Source organism: Planococcus citri, chromosome 2, assembly GCF_950023065.1.
Source record: "Planococcus citri chromosome 2, ihPlaCitr1.1, whole genome shotgun sequence".
In the NCBI taxonomy this organism is placed as follows: domain Eukaryota; kingdom Metazoa; phylum Arthropoda; class Insecta; order Hemiptera; family Pseudococcidae; genus Planococcus; species Planococcus citri.
Window position 1 is genome coordinate 46,311,576 of NC_088678.1, and position 26,967 is coordinate 46,338,542.

General features: G+C 33.3%; 1 protein-coding gene across 3 annotated transcripts in view; it reads left to right on the forward strand.

Moving 5' to 3' along the window:
* LOC135836122 (protein turtle homolog A-like) overlaps positions 1 to 26,967 on the forward strand; it is a 308,672-nt gene that overhangs the window by 18,805 nt on the left and 262,900 nt on the right. For all 3 annotated transcript variants that reach the window (XM_065350746.1, XM_065350749.1, XM_065350747.1), the window contains exon 2: positions 3,106 to 3,310. In XM_065350746.1, the coding sequence (XP_065206818.1) occupies positions 3,244 to 3,310 (67 nt within the window). In that variant the 5' untranslated portion in view covers positions 3,106 to 3,243. The remainder of the gene's footprint in view (positions 1 to 3,105; positions 3,311 to 26,967) is intronic.

The window sequence follows — 26,967 nt, forward strand, 5'->3', positions numbered from 1 at the left end:
TTCGAAAAAAAAGCACAACGTGACTACAGAAAAAAAAGCACAACGCGATTTCAGTAAAAAAAAGCACAACGCGATTTCAGAAAAAAAGTCAAAAATAGCACAACGCGATTTCTGAAAAAAGTGAAAAAAAGGAAAACGCGATTTCGGAAAAAAAGCACAACGCGATTTCGAAAAAAAAAGCACAACATGATTTCAAGAAAAAAAGCAAAATGTGATCCAAATATGAAAAAAAGCACAATGCAAATTTGAAAAAAAGCACGAGCGATTTTGAAAAAAAAGCACAACACGAATTCGAAAAAAAAGCACAACGCGATTTTGAAAAAAAGCACAACTTGGTTACAAAAAAAAAGCACAATGCAAATTTGAAAAAAAGCACCACATTGCAAATTTGAAAAAAAACCACAAGCGATTTTGAAAAAAAGCACAACGGGAATTTGAAAAAAATCATAACGGGAATCTAAAAAAAACCACAAGCGATTTTGAAAAAAAGCACAACGCGAATTTGAAAAAAATCATAACGTGAATCTGAAAAAAAGCACAACTCGCTTACAAAAAAAAGCACAACGCAAATTTGAAAAAAAACCACAAGCAATTTTGAAAAAAGCACAACGCAAATTTGAAAAAAATCACAACTCTGTTACAAAAAAAAAGCACAACGCAAATTTGAAAAAAAGCACAACTCGGTTACAAAAAAAAGCACAACGCAAATTTGAAAAAAAACCACAAGCAATTTTGAAAAAAGCACAACGCAAATTTGAAAAAAATCACAACTCGAATTTGAAAAAAAAAGCACAACTCGGATACAAAAAAAAAGCACAACGCAAATTTGAAAAAAAGCACATCGCGAATGTGAAAAAAAAGCACAACGCAAATTTGAAAAAAAACCACAAGCGATTTTGAAAAAAAGCACAACGCGAATTTGAAAAAAATCACAACGCGATTTAGAAAAAAAAGCACAACGCAAATTTGAAAAAAAGCACAAGTCGGTTTCAAAAAAAAGCACAACGCAAATTTGAAAAAAAGCACATCGCGAATTTAAAAAAAAACACAACATGAATTTGAAAAAAAGGAACACAACGCAAATTTGAAAAAAAAACACAAGCGATTTTGAAAAAAAGCACAACGCGAATTTGAAAAAAATCACAACGCGAATTTGAAAAAAAAGCACATCGCGAATTTGAAAAAAAAGCACAACGCGAATTTGAAAAAAAGGAACACAACGCAAATTTGAAAAAAAAACACAAGTGATTTTGAAAAAAAAGGACATCGCGAATTTGAAAAAAAAGCACAACGCGAATTTGAAAAAAATCACAACACAATTTAGAAAAAAAAGCACATTGAGAATTTGAAAAAAAAGCACAACACAACTTTGAAAAAAAGCACAATGCGATTTTGAAAAAAAAGAACGCGAATTTGAAAAAAAACACGTCATTTTGAAATAAAAAGCACAAAGCGATTCCGAATAAGTACACTATGCTATTCCGAAAGCTCCTGAGTTGAAAGCATATGCGACTCCAAAAGCGCTATGGTACTGAGAGAACCTCTTGGGAGCACAGCAAAATCACAAATGACTGGTGGGTTTTGATTCCGAAAGGGTAACCACCTGCTTGCGGTGTCTAGGTACTGAATGTGTGTAAATGAAACACCTGCAGGTGTTCTAAAAACCTTTCTCAAAATTGAACAATAGAGAAATGTTTTAAATTGAACAAAGGGAAAGATAACACTGTAGATAAGAATATTTTAGGACCCCTGCGGTGTTACATTTTAAAACGGATTTCGGCTTCCCTTTTGATAAATATAACACCACAGGGGGTCGGCTTCACTTTTGATATAATCCTTTCCTTTGTTCAATTTTGAAAAATAAATTCAAAAATTGAACAATAGAAAAGATTTTAGAACCCCTGTGGCGTTACATAAATTTCAAAATTTAACTGAGGTCGGCTTTGCTTTTGTCGGCGTTCCTTTTGATATGGCCCTTTTCCCCTTTTTATTCTTTTTTTGGTACAAATTTTCGTAATTAATTGCAATTACTCAAGAAGCTAATTGAGTAATTGCAATTATAATTACGGCGTTCCATGCCTCACATTAAACCACATCTACCTACAAAAATTTCAAAAAAATCGGTCCATCCATCTTAGAGAACATTCGTTCCAAAGAATTTTTCCACTTTCAGACCAAAACTAATAGTGTGCTACGCACACTAAAAAATGTGGTAACACTTTCAAATACCCTCTGAAAAAAACAAAGTGGTCAAAATTCCATTTCTTTTATAGAAGAGAAACGAATAATAATTTTAATTCTTTTTTTTTCGTGTTTTTTGAGAAATTTTCTTTTCTCCAAGGCATTTTGTTCATCATAGATTGAAAAATTTCCAAAAAGATGCATTTTGGAAAAATGTTAAGCTGTTATAATTTGGGTCCCTGTGGTTTGATCGATATGCAATTTTCACATTACGTAACTTTGGTTGCTTTACCCTTTTTTTGAAAGCAGTTTAATCATGATTTATTCTTAATCAGTTTGGCAGGGCAAGGGCTTGACAAAGTGAAGGTGTTAGACTGATTCACAGAAATTTTCATTTTTTCAGTCGTAAAAAAAAGGAAACTAGGTAAACCAAAAGTTCTTAAACTCCTTTTAAGAAAAAACTAACGGTACCTAGATTCGTTCTTGCAAGATGAAAAATTCATTCCGACGAACACGATTTTTCGCAATCATTTTGATCTTTTCGAAATTCAATTCCTACTTTTTTTTAGATACTTTCCTACTTACTTTATGTAGATAATAGTTGAAAACCCCCAAAACAAACAAAAAAAGGATTTTTCCTGGTAGCATTTAATTAATGTTCAGAGATAACTTGCTTTTTCTATGAAATAATCAAAATTGAACACACCCTAAAGCACGAGGCCTAAACTGAAATGAGAGCACACAGCAACAACTACAAAATATCTCAAAAAAATTGAAAATTGTTTGAAAAATCAATTATTTTTCTTTTCAGAATTAATTGATCACCTACCTACATAAACTGTTTGTTTAATTAGAAAAATCACTTTTCCCCATAAAATTATTGAATTTTTTATCACAATTAATAATTTTTTTTTTTTGTTACAGGCTTTATTTACTTGAAATATCAAGAGGTGTGTTTCATCATCTAAAGACATTCCAATGATATACCAAACGGGTATATGATGGAGATATTGTGATCAAGATCCCATCGCAAATTGAATCGAATACTTTCCAGTCACCGTCATGAATTTGCTATCGATGCTGCTTCTCGGCATTATCTTGGCCATCGTCGCATTGAACTATTCGTCAGGTAAGTGACGGAATTTTCACATAAAATTCCTCGCTGTATTTTTTCACTATGAAAAATTTTAATTAAATTGAATTGATATTTTCGAACGCGTCGGATATTCAGTTATTCACGTGTGGTTTTATACTATAGTAGGTATGTAAAATTGCAAAAAAGTGCGTATTTTTTGCATGTTTGTCGCTATACTACCTGTCTGTATAGGTACGAGTAAAATAGGTACTCAAATATAAGGTTATCTATAGCTACACATGTAATGTACCTACAGCACACGCGTCACATCGTTGAAAAATTTTTTAATTTCAAGTTTTACTTTTAAGCGTGTAGAAAGAAAAAGTTGATTCTAGTCTAACGTGGTGAGGTAAATATTTACGTGTTTATTTTGCAAATGGTTACGTTATACGAGAATGTAGGTATAGAGGAGGCTAAATATCGTACAAGAATTTAATCAACTAAATGAATATTTTTCTTGCGCGTTATTGCCTGCTGCTGGTGGCTATGTCACTATATGGTTTCATTCCATATATACCTCTCTCTTTTGTGTTATTTCATTCTTATTTCTTTGGAAATTTTTATGAGATATGTTTTCCAGCAGTCGAGCTTCATAAAAAGCTATGGTGTATTTGGGCTGCTGCGAGCAGAAGAAGGGCAGATTTTGGACATGTTATGAACGTCGTGTCACGTCTACGATTTAAAACAAAACGCGGAATTTTTCGCTTTCATTTGTCATAGCGCCAAAATACAGCTACACGTTTATTTTGGAAATTCCTTCCGTGCAAATCATTTCGTTCCCGTTATCAGCGTACTGGTTTCAGACGCGAGTATCGACGCGATCCGCAAAAAAACTGATGAATTTTTAAAGGGGTTGAGCGAAATTTTCACCCGATGGTTTTAAAGTCTTTCCACAACTTTTGTAGTTCGTTCTTATTTCTCATTTAAATTCATATTTTGAAAAAAAAAAACGCAAAACTACTCTTCATCCCCATCGTTTACTTCGAAAAACTGAAAACAACACCATAGCGTGCAAAAAAAAAATAGCAGCCACTCTAGCAAGATATTAACGTTATCAAGTGTCTCAATTAAATTGATATTAATCATTTGTCAAGATGACGTGTCTATTCTGAAGAACAATTTGGTTAAGGTTTGCTTATAGTAAGTCTAATTTGCATATCGAGTTTTATTATGTATAAGGGTCATATTGTCGTATTATACACAACAGCTCTATTATTATACAGTCCTTACGTATTATAGAAGAATTTTCGCAGGCGAATGTACAATATTAGAAAGGTATGGCAATCTTATCTCGGCGTCGAGATCTTTTCGACTTCCTTTGCGTTTGGCCGGATTTTCATTCGTTATCTTCGCTTCTTTATCGTGTGCCTCGACGTCGGGGTATTTGTTAGCTCGCAGGTGGTGCGGTACCGCCGCATTAGCTTAATACTTAACTTTGACAGCAGCGTCTATTAGAATACACAAGAATGTATAAACCAGTGTGTATTTATCGTAAGCAAAGGGCCAACAGCGAACGGCTAAAATATTCTTACTCGTAGCTCAGCGCAAACCTTGATTTCCACGAACACACTGACTGACGATGAAAAGTGAAGACGAAAGTCCCAGTTTCAACTGTCATTTTCCTTTTCTTTCTCACGAAATTGACGAAACGCTAGCCGTGAAATTTACTGGTATTAAAGTTGTTCTGTTCGGATGCTTAATTCGCGACGACGACGCCGCAAGTAAGATTTTTAGCCAAAACTAATTTACATTTTAACGAATTATGTAGAATAGGTAGGCTAACAAAGCACAGAGCACGTGCGAAAAGGTAAATTTTACGTTATGTCGAGTCAATAGAGGAGAAAAATTTGATCGTAAAAAATTATAAGTTGTAGCAGACGTCAGTCAGAGGATTGTTGAAGGCATTTTTAACGTTTTGTTGACGTAAGCAGAAAAGAAAACATAACGTAGAGCGAAGGCAAAAAAAAAAAAATTAAAAATGTAACATTTTGTAAACAAGAATAATGATGAGTGATTTCTTAAAAAAGATGTCATTTTTCAAAATAATATTATATGTAGGTACGAGACATGAGAGAAAAACACTCAATCGCAGTGAAAAAAGACGAAAAATATTTTTTAAAACATACTTTTAAGTAAGATCAAACAAATTGATAGGTAAATAGGTACCTACCTAAGTACCTATTAAATGTTGGAGCATTATTCGATGAAATTAGATCTTTTTATTCCTTCAACTGCTGGTTGTAAGTTACCTTTTTAACCGAATGATTTTTTTAAAAACAATTTTAGAAATTAGGTACCCAAGGAACGTAAAAAAAATGTATTGCAGGGTGTTTGGTGACTGTAGGTACATGTGCCAGATTAGAGCTGAACCAAGTTCGACTGAAAAGGAAATAAGAAAATTCATCTCAAAAGTAAATCAAATACTTAAGCGAATTTTCGATCGTAAGAATGAGTAAATGACCTACCTTTTTGGAAATATAAACAAAAAAGCACAGTTATTCATGTTAAAATGATCAAGTTTGCTTTCAACTCTTTGGAGGGTGAGATCGGAAATTGTATTACCTACATAATATGTGGATTCATTCTCGAAAAACAAAACAAAAAAAAAAAAAAAAATGAATAAAATCCGACCTTATTTTTTGTTCAAGTTGAAGAAGAATGAATCTCCTACAAATTTCAAGGTAGGCAACTCATCTATTTTGATGTTTCATTGTAAAGTGGTGATTTTAAATATGAAATGTTTCTTGAAATCACACCACCAAACAGTGAGGATAATTTTATGTAAAAAGAGACCATGAAAAATTTAAAATTCCTTACAAGTGATGTTTTAAAGATCGTGGCTAATGGCTCATATGTCATTTTTTTGTTTTTTATATGTAGGTATTTTATTTCAATTACTCAATCAAGTTGATGATTTGAGTTTTTTCTTAAAATATTTCAAAAAGAATTCCTTATTAAAGAACAAACAATTTCAGTTGATTTTTTTTCAGAGAGTCTAAAATATCAGAAAAAAACATTTTTGGATTTTCGTAGTCCTGCACAAAGAGGAGGGGGTGAGGTGGAACCAAAAAAACCAAAATCTGCAATATTCAAAATGACTTGAGCTTGAAAACTTTGATAAAAATTCAAATATTTCGACTTTTTGACAAAAATGTTTTTTTTTTGTTTTTTTTTTGGCATTTTTGAAAAATTTAGCTCAAAATTGGGTCTTGATTTTTGGGATTTCAAGAAAGCAGATGTCATACGACCTGTCAAAATGGGTTAAAATTTTGAGAAAAATCCAAATATTTCAAAGAAAATGTTTTTGAAAATTTTTGAATAATTTCAAGCTCGAAATTGCGGGATCATGATTTTTGGGATTTTTGAAAAAGTTGTCATGCTACCTACTTACTTATGAAAATTAGTAAATATTTCAGCAAAAGATCAAAAATTGATGTTTTAAGCTTTTTAATTACTTCTCAAGAATTTTTAGCCCAAAACTGAGTCAATTTTCGGGGACTTTTGATAAGTTTCAAGATGTTTTTCATGTTTTAATTTGTAGCTCATTTTTGAAAATCAAATTTTGATTTAATTAAGGTAATGGGGCTAAATTTGTTTTATGTGAGCTTACTTTGAACATTCAACCGATTTGTGAATTTTCCAATTTCGTAAAAATTGCCATAAAAAGGCCCGCAATTCGTTTCTGTCAGTTCAAATCTGTATTTTGAAGGGATTTTTCGAAAAATGAAAAAAAATTTTGAAGGCTTCAAAATAGCTTATAACCACTATTAATTGATCGTGAAGGTCAAAAATAGTGTGTAAATCAAATTTCAGATTTCAGTGTATACACATTCGTAAACGAGAATTTTTTTTCCTAAGAAATAATATTACAGCTGTGAGAAAGTTTTGGAGTTGGAATTACTTAAATCGATTCAAATATGTAGGTAAATATAAAGCTAAGAAATCCAAATTTTATACACGCTGAATTTGATTTTGAACCTTTTTGATGACAATTTTTACAGAACTGAAAAATTTTATGATGCCCTAGGAGTTTTAGAACAGCTCAAAACCACCATCAATTGATTCAAAATAGGTGTAAAACAGGATGTAAAATAATATATAGCTTTTCTATCTCAAATCGATCAAATTTTTGCATTTTCTACGGAAAAATAAACTTTTAAAACGCTCAAAAATTTTCCAAAAATAAAATTCAGCCTTCAGAGTTTAGTCAGGCGATGTGAGTATTTTTTAACGTTGTTTTGGTATTTCTTTCTCTTGATTGGAAAATTTTTCTATCTCCTTTTTGAAAAAGGAATCAGCATGAAAAATAACAAGTGAAATTTTTGGCTGCAGTCTTTCTTCAAAAAACTATTTTAGTATTTTTATTTATTGATTTTTCAATTAAAAAAGTCAAACACCAAGGCCAATTGAAGGGTAAGAATTGTGCCAAAGCGAGAGAGGAAATTCAGGTTGAAATTTTTAATGAGCGTAATATCCTATTTTGAATTCAAAACACAATCCTTCTAAAATTATCCAAAAAATTGAAAAAACTCCTATTTTGCTAGAATTTGTATGTGACATAGGTATATAGGTAAGTAGGTAATGTAAAATATACATGCAACAGCTCAGGTGATTGTGTGCGAATTTAAAAATTATCAAGCATCTGTTTGCCAACAACACGTACCAACTGTTGCAGGACGATCGCAATTATCGTAGAATCGAGATCCGTTTATTCAAACATGAGAGTATTATTTTCCAAGATGATGTTAGCTTTATTTTTTCCTCCCTACATATCGCGTTATTCGTTATTACACGGTAAGAAAACCCAACCAGAAAAAAAATGCTTTCGAGGAAATAAAAAACAGTTGTTCACCTCGGCCGAGATTATTCCTCGTGATACGTGTTTTACCAACGCACCACTTATACTGATTAATTTTCATATTCGAAAAACGCAATTTTTCTTGAGCAAGGCAAAAAAAATCATCCTCTCTTCAGCGATTTCGCCGCGTGAAAACGAAATAACCATTTCCATACGAACAATTGTTATTCATAGGGTAATGCGACCGAAACATTTTCATGCAAAGCTCGTTTTAAGTGCAATACCGCGCGCGCTTGTGATTTCTAGTTTGATCGCAACGTTATGAAAATCGAATTTACCAACAACGTGAATTTTCTGCCGGCAAATACGTACGAGTAGGTACACATTACGTAGCACAATCAACATCATAGGCTACGACACAGACACAGGTCAAAGGGGCGCGTCTAAAATTTACACCCAACTTGCAATTCCTATTATTAGCTTTCTTTTCCCATCCTATAAATCTATAATTGGCTTTAATTCGTTTCTACGACGATTTGCAAACGTCACGTTGTATCGTGTGGTGGGCAAAATTCGTGTTCAAAAATACCAACCTGATGGCAAATGGGCCATATCGTGTATAGTTGACGTTGTGTAGAATGAAAAGTCCTCGTGCTAATGATAGAATCGATAAAAAATGAACCGAAATGAAAAGTTAAGAGAAATACCTTGGGGGAATACGAAATTTTTTCTCATTAATATGTCTTTGCCCTTTTTTTTTATCGTATTCGAATGAAATTTGAAAAAAAAAATTATTTCGGAAAAATTTCAATTTAAATACGTAAGCAGCACCGATATATTCTCATGACGATGTCGTTACTTATTCTCGAAGAAAAATTTTCAATTTTTGCAATTTTTTTAGCAGATGATGTTGATTTAGTTGGTATCACGTGCCTATTGAATATCGAAGAATTTATTTTCACAATTCGTGAAAAGTCCCCCCCCCCCAATCACAAAAAATATCTCCGACGTTCATAAGTTCGATGCCTTGTAATAATTTTATAGTAAAAAAATATGTAAGTAGGTAATACCTACTCTAGTATCTCCCCGAGTGATGATTGATGATTTCAATTTTTTCAAACCGACAAAAATCTGCATTTAAATAAAGCTTCTGTTTCTTTTTTTTAAATTTTGTCAATGATTACAATTCGGCGAATGAACCACGAAACTGTAAGCTACGCCAACTTTTTCTCAAACCAAACAAAAAAAATCTTCCCAATTCCTCGATAAAACAAATACAACAAAGCAACCAGTGGAATCTTCATTCAAGATATACCAACCACTTTTACAATTTTCAGGGGGGGAAAACAATTCATCTCGCTGCATACAGCGATATAGCGAAATACTCCATTGAAAAACAGCTTATTTCAAACACTCGTGAGAAAAAAAATGGTCATATTTTTTGGCGATTTAATTTCGCTTCGAATGTTATCATATTTCCAGTATAGTCGACAGAATGGAATTTTGTTCGTATTAATTTTATCATGCATCGAATATAGGACTATCATGTTATGCCATGTGGACGAGCGAAACAATAAAACACACATTTCGTACAGCCCAAGTTTTTATATTGTAACCAAGCGCGAAAGTATACGAGTATAAACACAACTTTACCCTCGAAATTTTGTTAGGCGTTCGAGAATTTTGATTACCCTATTTTGTACGATATACTTTATACGTTATACATACTATATCTATAACTTGCTTGCTGCCATGTATAAAATATCCGACATATGAGCAAACTTATAAACGTACAGTATATTTTCATTAACTCTTGTTTGTTAAATTGGGAGCAAAATGATTGGCGACTTTGATAAATAGTTCATCACTTTAGGCGCGTATAATGCATTTATTTTATAGTATGTATTCGCAACGTTGCGGTATGTACTTAGATATACATACATACTACATAAATACAGCTGTACGAGAAACGATGACGTATTATTTTGGTATTTCTGTCGTGCTTTTCATGAACTTTTTGCTGCAATCGTTCTCTTTAGTGATAAATTCATAAAATAATGGGTGGGTGTATGATACGTTATCTACATAAGCATAATACGACGAACCTGATTCGAGCTACTTTTTCAGTGCCAGTTACCTACTGAAAAAATTAATTTTTGACATTTTTTGTATCTAGACAAAATCTTAATAATTACAGTACATAGGTACATTGTGTAATATGTAAGTCTACGTAGAAACCTGCGTAGCACAAACAATATAACTTTGCAAGTGATATTCTACTTTACAGTACTCGTAAAATGGCCTTTGAACGTTTATCGCGTCTACACATCAATCGCATGCAAACTTTCATATCAAACGAAAAAAAAAGGAACATTAAGAGCAACTAACATTACTTGAATTTACTGAGTAAGGTAGGCCAGGGTAATCGCTTTCTTTTATAATAGACCCAAGCAATATACAAGTTGAAAAAAAATCAACGTGAAATTGAGGTTCTCAATAAAAAAAAAATGTTGATTTTTATTTTCATGTTGAGCTATTTTTAGTAAAGGTCAAGTTGTTCGAGACCATTCAACATGTTGACGAACTCCATCCCTTGAAATTTTTTGATAAAAGTCTATGTGTAAAAACATGATGAGAAACATGAAATCCTATGTTTTTTCACCCACTTCCAATTTAAAATTAGTTAGTGAAAAGATTTGAATTAACTAAAATTAGCTGACAATATTTTTTCAAAAATGTAAAAATTGACGTTTTTGGGAATGTTTTCATTACATGTATACCGAAGCTTGCAATCGAAGACATTCGATAAAAATATTCAAACAAACCGAGATTTAGTGCTTGCAGAAGAACCTCGTGATAAATTTCATAAAATTATGTCAAAATTTCAAAAGTAGCATTCTGATATTTTAGCCAGACTTATCTGTTTATTTTGGAATTCCAAGCATTGAATTAACTTGAGCAGAACTTTTGAAAAAAAAAACATTTTTCCACTTTAATAATGAAGTTGGAGTATAAAAATGAGGGGAAAAAAAATGAAAATTCAAGAGGTTTCCTTGTAAGCAAGCAGAATTATGATTAGAGCTGGGATTTTTATGCAGAAATATGATGAAAATATGCAATATTTTATGCAATTTTCTCACCCAGAAAAATTCGCAAAAAATATGCAAAAATTTCAGTTTGAGTGACATACCCCTGAAAAGGATTTTTAAGCTGAAAAACGAGAAAACTCTTCATACAACACAAAATGAACGCAGTGATCAAAAAATACACTTTATGCTTCGTCAAATATTTCGATAAAAAAAATTGTGATGCCATTTTAGCAGTGTTGTGATTTTTTGACCAAAAAAAAGACAGTCTTAAAAATGTAGCAAGAAAATACCAGAAAATGCTCAAATATGCAGAAATATAAAGGTTTTAATTTCCCCTGAAATAAGATAAAAATATGTAATTTGGTCTGAAATATGCAAAATGATATTGGGCTCATTCTTCTGGAAATTTCATGATTCGTGTGGAGGTCTTATCAAATGATGCACTTTTTCTAGTCCATAAAAAAATATGCAAAGCATAAAAATCCCAGCTCTAATATATGGTATTTTCCGAAGACTTGTGAATTTGTGAGTTTTCGAAGCTTTTTGAAATTCATCCCCTAAAATTTTCCATAGACCATGGCGGCGCGTTTTTAGATGCTTTCTAGAATTTGTTGTTGGATTATAATACTTATCTATTTTATTTGTATGTAAATAAGTTTAATTACTAATTACCTATACATAAACATATTTTCCTTTCAAATGAAAAAATCGTCGCCATTTATTTACATAGAATGGCAGTGAGTACTCCTTGAGATTTTTTTGATGGGTCGGTGAACTGCCCTAAAAGCATTTTATCCATTTACGAGTTCGTAAATAAACATCGGTAGATATAATGTTTACCTACATCATTCTGAAGCTTAATGCGTAGGTCTATGTATCGTGTAAAGGTAAAATGTGCGTAAGTATTGTACACCGCAGTGCATCATTTACCTAGCTAAATATAAAGTACCGACGAGGCGACGGTGATTATGCTTACTTACTTAATCATGTATCTTGTCACAGGCGATGTGCTGTGCGGTATTTGCGAATTTTGTGCTGCGGTCTATGAAATATGTATACTCATAAAGTTATAATATGTATACGTATGTACATATTTTCTAAAATGAAATTAACTTTCACAAATGTAGACTGGGAATATACTCAACCTACCCAACTAATTTGATTTTTATGTCAAAAGACATGTGCCGAGCATACAGCTAGTGAGTTTAGTAAAATAGCTGTACAGTGTACATTTACCTTGAGAAAATCAAATCAAAGGAGAGAGAAGATGAAAATCTTCGGTCTGTCTGTGTTGCCATTCTTATGATAATATCTTCGATTTGTTGTTGTTGTTGTAGTCGAGTTTTTGATGAACACTTGATACAAGAAGTTCTCGCTGTATACGAAAGATACAAACGATAAGTATTGCGTAGAGATGGGTAATTAGAAAATATGAACGTGCTTTTAATTCTCGGCCAGTTTGTACTTACGCTGAATCAATTATAAGTCTAAAATGCATTTAGTTTTGGAGAAAATGTTTTTAGTAACGCTAAATAATTAAACTTTATAACAAGATATTTGCGTTACAACTTATATAAAGTATAGAAGTGAAATAGAAATTCAGCTAATCCGAAGTACCCCATAAGGTAATGCTAAACACGTATAGCTGTTGGTGTTATAGTCGATGAGAAACTTGCGCTATTATGGAGAACATGCTAGCTAGCGTTACTTATATAACTGATATAGTTTGCGTTAGGTATACCAAACTTTACCTCTAAGAATGTTGTTATGTTTCGTTATTGTTTAAAACCGAAATTTTCACCTTTTATGCCTTGATTTGAATTTTAAGGCTAAATCTGCTGTATGATTGTTCCTCGCATCGAGTTGCGAGCAAGCCTCGGGTTGATGCGAAGATTTACGAAATTATTTTATTGGTGGATGCTTGTATTTTACAACGTGCAGTTGTATCAGCGCCTCTAGCTATCTAGTGCTGAGTTATGATAGGTAATTAGGTACATCCTTTTCAAATCATCAAACTTTATATTATACATCTACGTACAAACTATCTATACTTACCTATACTCACTTCATCTTACCATCTTCAACATTCAACTTTTGAATTAGAGAAAAAGTTCCTCCTGGCTGTGAGGTATATGAATCACGAACAATCCACTTCCATGTATGTGAAGATGGCGAATTCAGATAATTTTAATTTCACTTTTGAGGAGTTTTTATTCAATTTAAATTTCTCAACATTTTTTTCATTGAGATGAAAAGAATTTGGATCATAGACTCCAAGTTTACTTCAAAACTTGGTCTGCATTTTTGGACAAGGAGTAGAACGAATTACTCACGAGAAAAAAAATGTTCCGGAATGTTTTGGTGGAGCTTGGATAACAATTACTTAGTGTTTGTACAAAAAATATTTCGAAATTTGAAAATTTTTTAAAAAGAATGTTACACAAAAGAGTAGGTACCTATATAAAAATTGAAAATACATAAGGTAACCAACCAAAATTTCAAGTGAATGTGAATTTTTAGATTTTTGATAAGTTTTTGGAAGTCTTCGGGCAAAAATGCGAAAAGATCAAAATTTTACCAAATTTACCAAGAAATTTATAATTCGGTATGTTCTTACTCCATTTTCATTTCGACTTCCTGAGTAGATTGGAAATGGTTTCAAACAGTTTTGAGCAGTTCTGAAGCCTGCAGCAAATTTTTGAAAGTTGAAATTCCCATCAAAATTTTACCCAATGAAGTTGGAAAGCTAAATTGCAATGATCAGAAATGATTTTAAGCCATTCTAAAGCCACAACTTAGATAGGTTAGGTTACTAACAAAGATTTTTCTTTGAAAAGGAACTGAAATTTCTGAAAAGTTACTGAAGGCTTCTAAACGACTTGAAACACCATCATAAAGGCACTCAATACGTCAAAAAAGGGCATAAACTGAGTGTGTGTTTTTTTTTATCAAACCGTACGAGTACGACAAATTTTTCAAATTTTCAGTTGGCGAAGTTCAAGTACAGTTTTGAACCAATAAAAATAGATTTTTGAAAAATTGTGAGTATTGGTCAAAGGTAGGTCATTAATAAACTCCAATCACGTTTATAGATAGTAAAGTTGATTTGAACACGTTTTTATGACACTTTTTGAAAATTTAGAATTTTTTAACTATGACTGAAGGCTTCAGAACAGCTAGAAATCACTTCTAATCGACTCAGAACGTTAAAATTAGGGTACCTACTTATGAAGATCTCGGCTTTCAAACTTCATTGGAAAAAGTGTTTTTAAAACTTTAAAATAGTTCAAAACCGTTTTAAATTGATTTGAAAGGTCGAAAATGGGGCATGTACCAAATTGCAGCTTTCTGGGTACCTACTTTACCTTTAGATTTTTTCTTATTTTTTGGTCTTCGATTTTCAAAAATTCTCAAGAAAATCAAAAAGCAATTCAGAACTTGAAATTTTGGCTGATGTATTTTTGTATGCTCTTTGGCTGTAGCTTCTTCATATAAGATACTAGCTACTCCGAAGATAAGTATTTTTAAAGAAGTGAATTAAAGTTTTCTGATGAACTTTGTGAGGAAAAATGGATTGAAACCAACGGACTTTGATGAAAAAATGATCTGCAATGTTTTCAGGTCCAGATTGTTGCAACAGTTTGAAATTTTCAGATGATTTTTTCTGCTAGAATGTGGGATAAAAAAAATGATGAAATTTCCATAAATTCATCCCCTCTCCTACACATTACAGATATTTCCAAATATAAATATGAATTTAAAATGTGAAAATTGTAGTTTTTTCAAGTAAAAAGTTGTGGGGTGTAAAATTTTTTTCGCTTCAAATTATTCATTTTACAAACTGGATGGAGGGTAGTGCTGGATTCACCTATTTTAATCGATGATCATGTCTTAAAAATAATTCCTACAGATATTTAAGTGTTCTGTTCGACTTGGATTTGAAGTTCGGTAGCGGTTCAGCAGGACACCTTGTATACCTACCTAGTACCTAGTGCTATTGGAAGCTCGCATAAAATGAACCAAAAACTTCTATGTACCCACAAATATATTTTTAAATCATTGTACAAAAAATGATGGAGAACTTGTTACATTGAGTAAATGCCACCTCATCTTCTGGTTGTGGCATTTTGAAGTCATTTCTTATCCATCCATAGAGATGTAGAAAACAGGAACCTAAACGACAAAAAACGTTCGAAATTGTTCGATTGTGTCAGTTTGAATAAAAAATCGTTTGTCATCTCTCGCGTTTCTCGAAATAGTAGATTCATAAACTGTCTCGTGCATATTAAACATGGCATATTAGGAATTTCAACTGAATATGGTAGGAATAAGAAGTGTGATGTTAGTCATTTGTGAAGCTGGACCAGCAGCAAAAAAGTTACGAATAAATGAAAACTTTACTTCGGCAAAAATACCTTTAAGTAAATACCTATCTATGCGGTAAATTTCCCGTTTACGAATAGGCGTACCTATCATGTGTTATTTTACTGACAGATGAATGTAGACACGGTGCTCGAATTTACTTCTTGTATCTTTTTGTCCGCACTGTGTTTTTATATTCATATCACAATAATCGCGGAAAGATAAAATATTAATGTAGCCCTCTACTCTTTTTTGAAAAATTATTTGACCAAATCACTCATTAAAATTTGCAATTAACTCACTAACCATAAGAATTGAAAAAATTAGCCTCCTTCTCCGCCCAAGTGAAGCCACATACGTACGTGTGAAAGTTTCATTATAATCGGTTAAATACGCCAAGAGAACATTGTGTTATAAAATTTTTTCCTGGCAAATTTCAAGACTGAGGCCAATAGTGTGCTACACACACTAAAAATGATGTTCTACCGACATTTTCTCTCAGCTTTTCAAGATTTATAAGTTCTTAACGTCACGAAAAACTTTTCAACATTACCTGTACTTCGAAGATAGGGTAACTGAATGTCAACCTTCGAATTACGTTAGAATCTCACAGCGTGGTAATCCATGTTTGATAAGGCTTTTCAGTTTTCACAAGGAAATTTCGTTACAAGTTCTTTCAGCATGCGCTTATTCCAAATTGTTAATAAAAAAAAAGTAACACGTTTTGCCATTCTTTCTCATGTGCGAGTCGTGGCCTTGAAAAAATGCAAACAGTTTGTATGTCGTGGTGTTTCTTTTTTCTTGGAAAATCGAAATTATGGAAATAGCGGAATAATTCGGTAGCGATGCAAAAATGTATTTTCAATTTTTCAATTTTTATACAGGTTGTTCGATAAATAAAATACATACGACCTTTCAAGTAGGGAGGGAAGCAATTCAACTTACATTCATGCATAATGAGTTGCCTAACGCATTGAGTGACGGCGGCGTGGACTAATGGTAAGAATGTTAAGCGAAAGGCTGGATACGGTTTCAAATTTATTATTATGAGTCGTTGCTATAATAAGGGCTTATGGGCTGATATGACGTTCTTATATGTACATACAATAACACAAAATTCTGAAGAAAAAAAACTGTATAGAGGAATGTTTTAATACATTTTCAATGTTGTTAATTTTTTCTCACTCATCTGCCTCCCCCTCCCTCCCCATTCACCATTCTCGTCGCCTTATAGGGCTAATTTAATCCCCTGAATCTCCCCCCCCCCTCCCGTTATCAAAAACCTCAAAAAGTTGTATATGAAATTCAGGATTGCCATTTCGCAAATAATCATCAATTTTCTAACCAATTTGAAAATTAATCAGTTTTTAGATCCTCGAATTTTCAATTTCTTTGGCCACTTAACCCGATTACGTCAAATACAGAAAACATAGCGAAGGTTTGAAAGGACACCCTGTATATGTAGGTCATCCGGTAAGTAAACCAATGATCGCGAAAACTGTACAATACTTTCTGACAACCAATTAAGAATTTTAGCGCATTTTTTACGTAAATTATTAGCGATAAACATCTGACAGGCTAAAAGGAACATTAAAACCGGAAAAACAGGAAATTAACTCGCTTTAGATTATATCACCGAGTAAATTAATTGAGAAAAATTATTTTTTTCTGCAATCTTAACTCCTATACACTATAAGCTGACGAATTGTTCGCATTTTCGCAACTTCGACGAGGACAATCTTTTCATCGTCGCAGAACGTGCTCGTCGTTGACACATTTGCGCTGAAATTTCGTACTTTATCATGTCACCTGCTCGATTTCCTCCTTATCCTTGTATAGTATAGTTTGCGTACAAATGGTATATCGCGTACTTGCAATCGCGATTAAAGGGTTGAAAATTTATAGCAGATATACGCAGAGAAACTTAAACTCGGCGTGAAATTATACGCAACGTTTCTGCAGTATTAAAGCGTCGTAAATTAAACACTCGTATTAAAACACTCATAAATGATGAAGACCATAGCGAAACAAACTAGTTAATAGTTATACCATAAATCCATCTACGGTGCGTTTCAAAGAGCAAGGTAATACATCGGGGATTAGTTTCCTGTTAAAAGCTTCCAGTTTCAAGAACCTCTACTAACTTATAACTAATTGAAATTATTAAACTTTCGCGCAAGACTCATACATATTTGACCCTTGTCTAATTAAGCCACCTTTATTTTCTGCATAGGATCGTGCTATTTTTCTAAAAACTTTACCCTTGTCGCCTTTTAAATTTTCCAGTCTTCGTTGAATTACGTGAAAAAAGAAAGGAAAAAGTTTCCAACGAAATGTTCAAGTACTTACCTACCTAGCAAGTTCTTTTAAAGCTCACAAAAATAGTTTATGCATTCCACTTCATGGTTATAGTAATAATGTAAAAAAAAATGTATTATTTCAAGTTGAGCTTTCTGGTATCTTGAAATTTCACACAATTCGAATTTGTTCCAAACTTAGGTAGAAATACATATTAAAACCCACATGCCTGTTTCTTGTTTACTCACATTTCTACTCATACATTACGATTAAACAGTGCTCACATAAGACAGGAATCATATATAGATATAATTTGAACATTCTTTCGTAGATTATCGAATACGTTAGCGAAATTCAAATACCACCAAAGTGTTCCGTATAGTTGAACGTTGAAATTCCGCAATTTCTAAATAGGCCCTGCGAATATACATACTGATTTGTCGGAATAATTCTCGCAAATTCCAACTACCGCGAATATGGTGCCGTACTTGTGACGGCAAAAATTTTCGCTTTTGATATTGCCACAAGCGAAATATCACGCGCACCGTGTGGGCGCCCTTTTTAGTTAATACATCATTATAAATAATGGAAATTTTCTGCTAATGTCATTTCGTCGATAGGTATAAAAGGCCTCGCTCATAATTGCTATTTATCCTGCATAAGTAAAGAATACGTTATCGCTGTAACACATTTTGTAGGTATAGGTATCATCAAATCGTTTTCTATAATTACTTACTGTACCTTCTATAATTTTCCAGTTATGAAATACATCTAGAGTTTATTTTTTTGTTCTTGTTTTAGTGTTTCAGTAAACATTTAGAAATTTCCCTCAGCTCGCGATTGCATTACATAGTAGAAGGATAGGTAATCGTTTTTTCTCTCCCTCCCCTGAAAGTTGAAGAAAGAGGAGAACAAAAATACTGCATTCAGATCTGTAGGTATCTTTACGAACACGAATAGTCAAATCCATCTCCAACTTCAATGTTACAATCAGTTAGAAGATCTGGATCAGTAAAGAATCCCGAGTTTGAAGAATCTAGAGTGGATTTTCCAAATTTTTTAAAATCAAATTAGGACTAAAGGCGAAAAAAAAATTTAAAATTGCACTCATACTGAATTAGAAAGCTTCAATGTGTTTGGTAGATACATAACTCATTCTTGCCACTTCCCAACTGTCTGGCAGCAGTTTCGAGACACCTTGAGGAAGCCTCCAGCAAACTTTTAAAAATGACAAATTTACACTAAATCTTACTCAATAATGTTTGAAAGTTCGAAAATTCAGTTATAGCAGTGTCTCATTTTGCAATCTTGCAGATTGATTGGATGGGGTTTCGATGTTTTTCTGAAGCCTCTAACACATTTTTAGGGATTATTTTACCTTACCTGTTCGATCGATTACACACCATTTTACCGGAATAGTAAATGGAGGAAGGGGTGAATTTCTCAATTCTTGTTGTGAAAAACTGAAATGCTGAGAAACTGGAATTTGCAAAAACGAACTGGAGGCTTCAATATGCCGCAAAATCGTCACTAATCGATCTGCAAGCTTTCAAGTGTGTGCTATACGAGTACAACAAATTTCAGCTTTATTATTATAAAGTGACTGAGTAAAATTTTGTTTGAATTATAATCTAATTTCAAAAATTTTCTGGAGACTTCAAAACCACTCAAAACCTACTCTAAGCATGCTTCAAACCGATCGGTAGGACAAAAATAAAATAGATACAATACCAACATTTTAGCTCGCAACATTTTGATTTTTTCACCTTTGACCCAAAATTGATTTTCGAAAATCAACGAAAGTTGTGTTGGACATGAGATGTTTTAGGGACCTGAGAAAATATCCAACAGGGGGTCCACTGCTTTTTATGTGTTGAAGTGGTAAACTGAATGAATCTGTTTTTTTTTTTTTTTTACATAAATTATGTCTTTTTGTCTTCATTTCTCAAATAATCTTGAAAAATCGAAACATTTGTGTCAAAAAAATCTCCTAAGGAATTTTTAAAATGAAAGTCAATTTCTCACTTTTTGAAAAATGGATTGAAAAAAAAAGAAAAAAAACTTTCCTGAATGACCAAGTAAGATGAAGGGGAAATTTGGAAACATCAATTGTTTACCTATCTTTTCAATAATCAACATTTTTCAGATTTTTAATTTGAAAAAAAATAACATTTTACTTTGGGCGCTTAAAAATTACCTGTAAATAGGTAAGTAGGTACCTACCTATCTACAACAATTTTTTTTAAAAAACACGTTTTTCTTCATGAGCATTTCCGCATCACTAATTTCAAGGTGTCTCAAAAGGTCGATAACAACTTTTGACCATTTTACAGTTTTCATGAATTTGAAATCTCCAAGTCCCAGGCTCTTCAAAAAATATCCATTCATCCGTGTGAAACATACTGCCCATAATTTTTGAAGAAAAATTCCCTTTCATCATAGGACAAATAAATACGAATTTTCTTAGAATTCTTGTGCAGGAAGAGTTAGGTGCATGGGAAAAGGCGATATTTCTTCAGATTTCTTTCATTGTCTGAGAAAACGTGTTGAATATCTTCGAATCAATTTTTGAATTTTTTGATGGTACAAAATATTAATTTAGCCCAAAACAGCAGTCTTTGATTTTTTTTCTCGGAAACAAAACGTAATATGCAATTTTTTTCACGTACCTATTTCCCCAATTTTATAATTCCTTTCGCCAGGAGCTATAATTTAAAATCTTTTCAAAAATTCAGCTCAGCGCTCTAATGGTCTTTGCAAATTTTCCTAAATAGTAACATGGATTTTGTCAGTCTTTGAACACACAGGTACCTACACAAAAATCCTTTCTCTTCAGGTTCTCATTCATAGGCTATATTTCGTTTACAGCATCCTTTTTCTTCATAAAATTAAGCACAATAAACTTTCAAAAAGGGGGGAAAGAAAAAAAAAATCGATATTAAATTTGGACGGTGGTTTTTCACCGTTGTTTTTTTCCTTTGCTTTCTTCAACCATCGTAACTGTACGATATAGAAAATAAATATCTATATTAAGGAAATTTCGAAAATACTAAAAACTTCTAATTTGTAATACCATCTTATGAGATGGGGAGATGTTTACGAGGTAGCTCATCGGTATTTACGTATCGTAATCTGTGTTTACTTAGCTTTCGTTTAAAAACCAAAGGAGAAAAATTCAGATAAAACCTAGATTGATTTTTATAACCGCACTAACTCGAGGAAAACGTGAACTGCGGTAATTCGATTATTTCTGCAAGTAAATTCGTTTTTTACAACATTTTTAAACGCCGAAAACTTTTAGTGCCGCATATTGTGGTACGACGTTGTTGTATTTCTCTTTTCATTTTTTTAAAGCGAAAAATCTCGAATGTATAGAACAAGCAGCCATCCAGCGAAAGCTCCGCGACTCATTCTCTATCATGCTGTTGGCCCAGTATATAATACTTTTCCTGTTTATTAAAAAGAGCATGTCTTCTTGTTTTATGACTCATTAAACGCGGCCACAATTTTCTCTCGGTATATAAGCAGAGTTTATTACTATAAGACACTTAAAACTTTAAATTCGCCGTCTGCTGCCGATTTCTTGCGATAACAGACAAAGCCGTTTGTACGGCGGCGGCGTAAAACTTGTGTGTGTCGTTTCAATTAACCGCTACAGTGATATATTTAAACCTTATCAAAACTTTGGGTACGCGCAAATTCTATGCTAATTAAGGCGCATACGTTAAAGCTTGCGTCTTCTTTTACCGCAAGTCCCTGTACTCATCCAGTAGTGCCATACGGAAAATAAAATTGCCTAACCTAAATACAGCTACCATACTTACCTATCTACTACCTTCTCGAATTAAATATTTACTTTGGTGAAGCTCCGGCTTTGTTTTTCTTCTTTACGTTTGCTTCCTTTTTGTGATTCAAAAAAAAAAAAAAATCACTCCTAGAATAAAAAAAGTTTGCGAATCGAAACGACACTCGACGTATATCCTATCTCACTATCTTTTTAAATGTTCCTCTATAAATATCTGGATACTTTACGGTCAGCTAATATTTCAATAACGGCCAAACCTTGTTTCTCGTTTCAAAAAGCTCAAAATTTTCGACGTGGAAAATTATATAGTATAGGCCTATTTAGAATCGTCGACCTTTATGTACAAAAACAAACACAAATTTTCGATACAGTCTGAATAAAGATACACAATCCAGAGAATAAAAGGCGATCCCTGCACGAAAAGCCGCTTAAAATACTGCTCTTTTCATGTACTCGTATAAATAGTCTGGATTGGAGAAGCTTTTAACCCTAAAAGAGACCTTCAAATATCACTTAAAAATTATTGTAAAATCTCCTGAGAAATTTTAATACTAAAATTATAATAATTTCAGCCCATTTTCTGCAAAAGCTAAAATTGAAAAAAAGTGATACCTTCGATAATGACGAGTTGACTGGTGTAAGTCAATTATTGCAGTCAATACGAGCCAATATTATAAAATACCTAACTTTTAGTCGTTATTTTTCACTTTTTCCCCCGTTTTTGATACCTAATCAAGTTTATATCACGCGGAATGATTTGGATTTTGAATTTTTCATGAGAGGTACGTTATACAGCCTGATATACGCAATTTTTCCTCGTCGTTATATAATTCAGAACGTTTGTGGAATACTTAACCTGCAACACGTATCGATTTAAATACACCTCACATAGAATGACTGTAATCTTGCTCGAAAAGTTGGAAAAAAGAAGTCTGTGAGAAAGTAGGTAAACCTATATTCTCATTACTTACCACCCACGTACTAAAAACAACAGCCTAATGTGAAAATCAATGCCGAATCACATAAAATAACCATTCATAAAAGTAATGTGAGGCAATGTGAAAGTAAAATGATTGTGTTGATATAAAAACATTTCCAAATAAATAAAGTGGTCTAGAATTGAGCGTGTTTTATTTAAACGAGTAAATAGGTACCTACGTATTCAAAAGGTAAAAAAACTTTTTTTTTATGGCAAGAAGGAAATTTCCTAAACGCTTCCGAATTCTGTGTATTTTTTCAAGTCTTTGGTTGAAAAAGTAATGTTAAAAAAGTTGTATGGGCTATTATTGATCATTTTTGATGATTGCGCATATAATTTGATATTTTTACTAACCAAAGTGTAGGTACCGATTTCAAGAAGAAACAGAGAGAAATTTTGAAAAATAAAATGGAAAAATTGTCTGCGAACAATTGGAGATTTATTTATCGTAAAGTCAATGATGAAAGTAACACTGAATTTTTAGTATCAACTACCAAAAAGAGAATCATACATAAAAAGTTCATAAAAATCATCCAAATGAGTGAGTTGTTTGATGATTCGATGTTTTTCAACTCCTTAATATTACTCTTTGAAAAAAAAAATGGAGGTTCTGGGGGTGATGACTTGATGAGTGAGGTCAATTTGTAAAAATAAGGCTATATTCGTGTTCATCGTTATCGAAAACATACTATTTCATGTGTCACACGAATGAAATAATTTTTTTTTACTTTTACCCCCTTTGGGGAGGTGCTGGGGACCGTGGATGGAGTCAAATCAAAAATCTGACGTCATATTCATGTTCAGCATCACCAAAAACATACTATTTCATGTGTCGCACGAACAAAGAATTTTTTTGAACTTTTACCCCATTGGGGGGGGGGTGCTGGGAGCTGTGGATGGGGCCCAATTAAAAATCTAACGTCATATTCGTGTTCAGCGTCCCCAAAAACGTGCAATTCCATATATCACATGCCCCTTATTTTTTTTTGAAAGTTTTGCCCAAATTTGAGGGGGAGGTGCTTTCCCTTCATTAAAATATCCCATCTCAAAAATTGAATATTTCGAAAAAGCATCAAAAGGTACATCTATGGAAATTTTTTCAGAATTTTAAATAGTAGCTCCCACTTACAGCACCATTTTGAAATTTGAACTTTCAATTTGAAAGTTTAACATTCAACTTTTGAAAATTTCAAAGTGCTTAAAAATGTTCAAAATGCAATGCCCTTTCGAACTGTGAAATCAGTTTTGATCAAAGTATCATAGCTTTGGTGATATCCGCTGCTGAATTTGAGTACCTCGAGAAAATGTTGAAATAATTGAATCCCTCCCCCTCCTCCTGGGGGAGCTGGCACCAAACTGATTGCGGGTTTCTTACTTTTTGGGTGGGTAGACATTGTAAAAAAAAAAAAAAAAAAAAAATGGTGCGAAGTTAAAGGACATGACTCAAAAACGTTGGTCGAATTGAGGTGGAATGATCCTGTTCCAAGAAAAATATTTCCATCTGTCAAAAGTCTGCTGCTAAACTGAATTTTTCTATGTTCGTTTGTTGCAAGATTCATGCGAAAATTTCAATTTTGAAAACCTTGGAAATTTGTAGAACTCTATACTTATTTAGCGATTAAGTAGGTACTTCTTACCTGGGTAACTCTCAAAAAAAGGGTCAATTTTGATGTGCATAATTTTGAAAAACAAAAATAATTTTTTGGAAAATTTCAAGTGTGAATCATTTGTATAGGTCTCCCAGATCCCTCTTGTATTGTTGGCCTCAATTCAATCTCCCCCACTGTGGGCCCTGACCCCCCCTCAAACGGTGATAATTAGGATTCGACCCTCATCGATGGGTAATATATCGATTGATATGTTTTCGAGGTCGTAGAATTCGAATCTGGAGTTATTTTTTTGTAGAGGTTGAGGGTGAGGCATGGGGAGGGGGAAAATGTCAACTTTTGCTCATATTATCGTGTAATATGTCGATATATGAGTACCTTAGAGTCAAACCCAGAATTCTCCAAATTTTTCAAAAATGAGGTTATGATCGTTTTGGGTACAGTTAGTAGGTACGCATCGATTGCCATTCTCCGTTTTTACCTATCTGACACAATGACGCAGTCAGGGGGGTCCAAAGTACCAGGTCAGAGTCAAATTCCGAAAAATGTCCAAAATTTTCAAAAATGAGATTATGGTCGTTTTGGGTACAGTTAGTAGGTACGCATCAATTGCCATTCAACATTTTACCCCATTCGATACCATGATGGTTAGGGGGTCCAAAGTACCGGGTTCGAGTCAAACTTTGAAAAAAATACTTCAAAAAAATTTTTTTTTCATTCTAGTCGACTATAAACAACCTTGAGATACTTTCAACAGACTTGAATCTAGAATTATCCCTCATTTTATCATGCATTTTCGTGTATTTTCGATATTTTTTACAGACTTGGAGTCAAAACCAGAATTCTCCAAAATGGTATCGTGAATTACTGCTATGGAAAGACTTGAAAAAAATTTTTTTTTTGTCAATTCGATTGTTACCCGAAGCACTATATATAGGCGAGATCAGAAACCTGCTATTACTGATTCCCACCTTTCATCAGTTTTTTGCGTTTTTCTCAAAATGGTGAAAAGTGGAGAATTCTGGGTTTGACTCTAAGGTACTCATATGTTTTCGAGGCCGCAGAGTTCGAATCTGGATTCCTTTTTTTGGTAGGGGTGGAAGTGAGACGTGGGGAGGGAGAAAATGTCAAGACAGCTCAATATCAAGTGTAAAATGTGAGGGAGGTGATGCTTGTATGGACCAAAAAAAAAAGAAAAAAATTATGCTAAAACCATAGAGAAATTTGCTGTGGACACGAATTTTACCTTTTTTTGAGAATTACCCACCTATAGCCATAACAGTTTCATTTTTGAAAACACCAAATGAGGTTTTATATGTGTTGAGGGGGGGGGGGTAACAAAACAGACAGGAGATTTTTTACTTTTTGAACCTTTTTTTATCTCCGAAAACAACCTCAACTTGAAAGCCTTTAGTTTTCAAGCCATACCTATACCTACTCGTAGAAGCCAATTCTGAGTCAGATCCTATTTATCTGCGTTACCCTAAAACCTCTTCATCCTCTAATTTTTCAGGATGCCTATTCAATCAATTTAAAACAATTCAAAGTAAACAATTACCTAATTTGATTTTCTCTTTTAAAAATCCCTTCGATTTTGGCCAGACACTGGGGAAAAAACAACTCGCCCCGCATCGCTTGTTCTCGACTCTTTTTGTAAACAAAAAACTGAAATGGAAAATAAAAACACCAAGAAGGTATGTATCTAACACGTTTACAAATGGTACAACGGAACAAACCACCATCGTAATGAGTGTCCTCCAAGTGACGAGCCACAGGGAGCGCGTAAAACAACATGATGGACTGACAGACCATCATTACAACGATAGCAAATAGTTTGAAAAGGGTTTAAACGGCATAGTGGAAAAACCGCTAACCGCAACGACATTTGTTATTTCCCAAGGCAATCACGGGTCGCCCATCGTTTGCGATAAAATCAAACGTTAGAATTCTCTCTGGGCACCAAATACGCCAGCAGGAGTCTACAAAACGGCTATTTTCTTAGTCTGTTTTTCCCCCTCTCGAATAACTCTATTTTCTTTACAATTCGGCTGACAATTTTATCAGATTTCATGGGAAGAAAAAATCTCTCTAATACAACCATCACGTACGCTTCATAAGTAGGTACCACTATACATAGGCATAGGCAAACACCCTCCAAAAACAGAGAGAAGAAGAAAAAAAACCACTACAACTTTCTGGGCCAAGCTATAAACGCGTTAATACAAACGTGGCTCGTGGGTGGGTGAAAGAAAGTAGAAGAAAGGAATCGCACCCGGCGCGTCGGGGCATTTAGGGAAAAAGTATTTTAAAAAATTTCCCTCTTAATCCAGCTCGATCTACGCGAGCTGGGTTTTTCTCATTTATATAAGATTAAACAAGAAAATTTCTAACGAGCAAAAACTTCTTAATGTATTTTTTAATAACTAACCGTGCTTTTATTACGGAGAGAGGCTAAATAAAAACGTTGACGACGAAAGGACAGGTCGAACGAAGACCCTAATTATCCGACATCATCTCGTAAAATAGTAATAGTAATTTCGGGTCATAAAAGGCCATGTTTACAGGTCCCGGCGGACTGATAATGTCGCCGTAGTATTAATCCTCTGCTTAATAACAATAATTGACTAGGATGGTGTCGGATACGGACTTCGTACATCGCCTCTTGTAACTATAGGCTTAAAGCGGTGTGATTCCTAATGTTCTCACGTTTCTG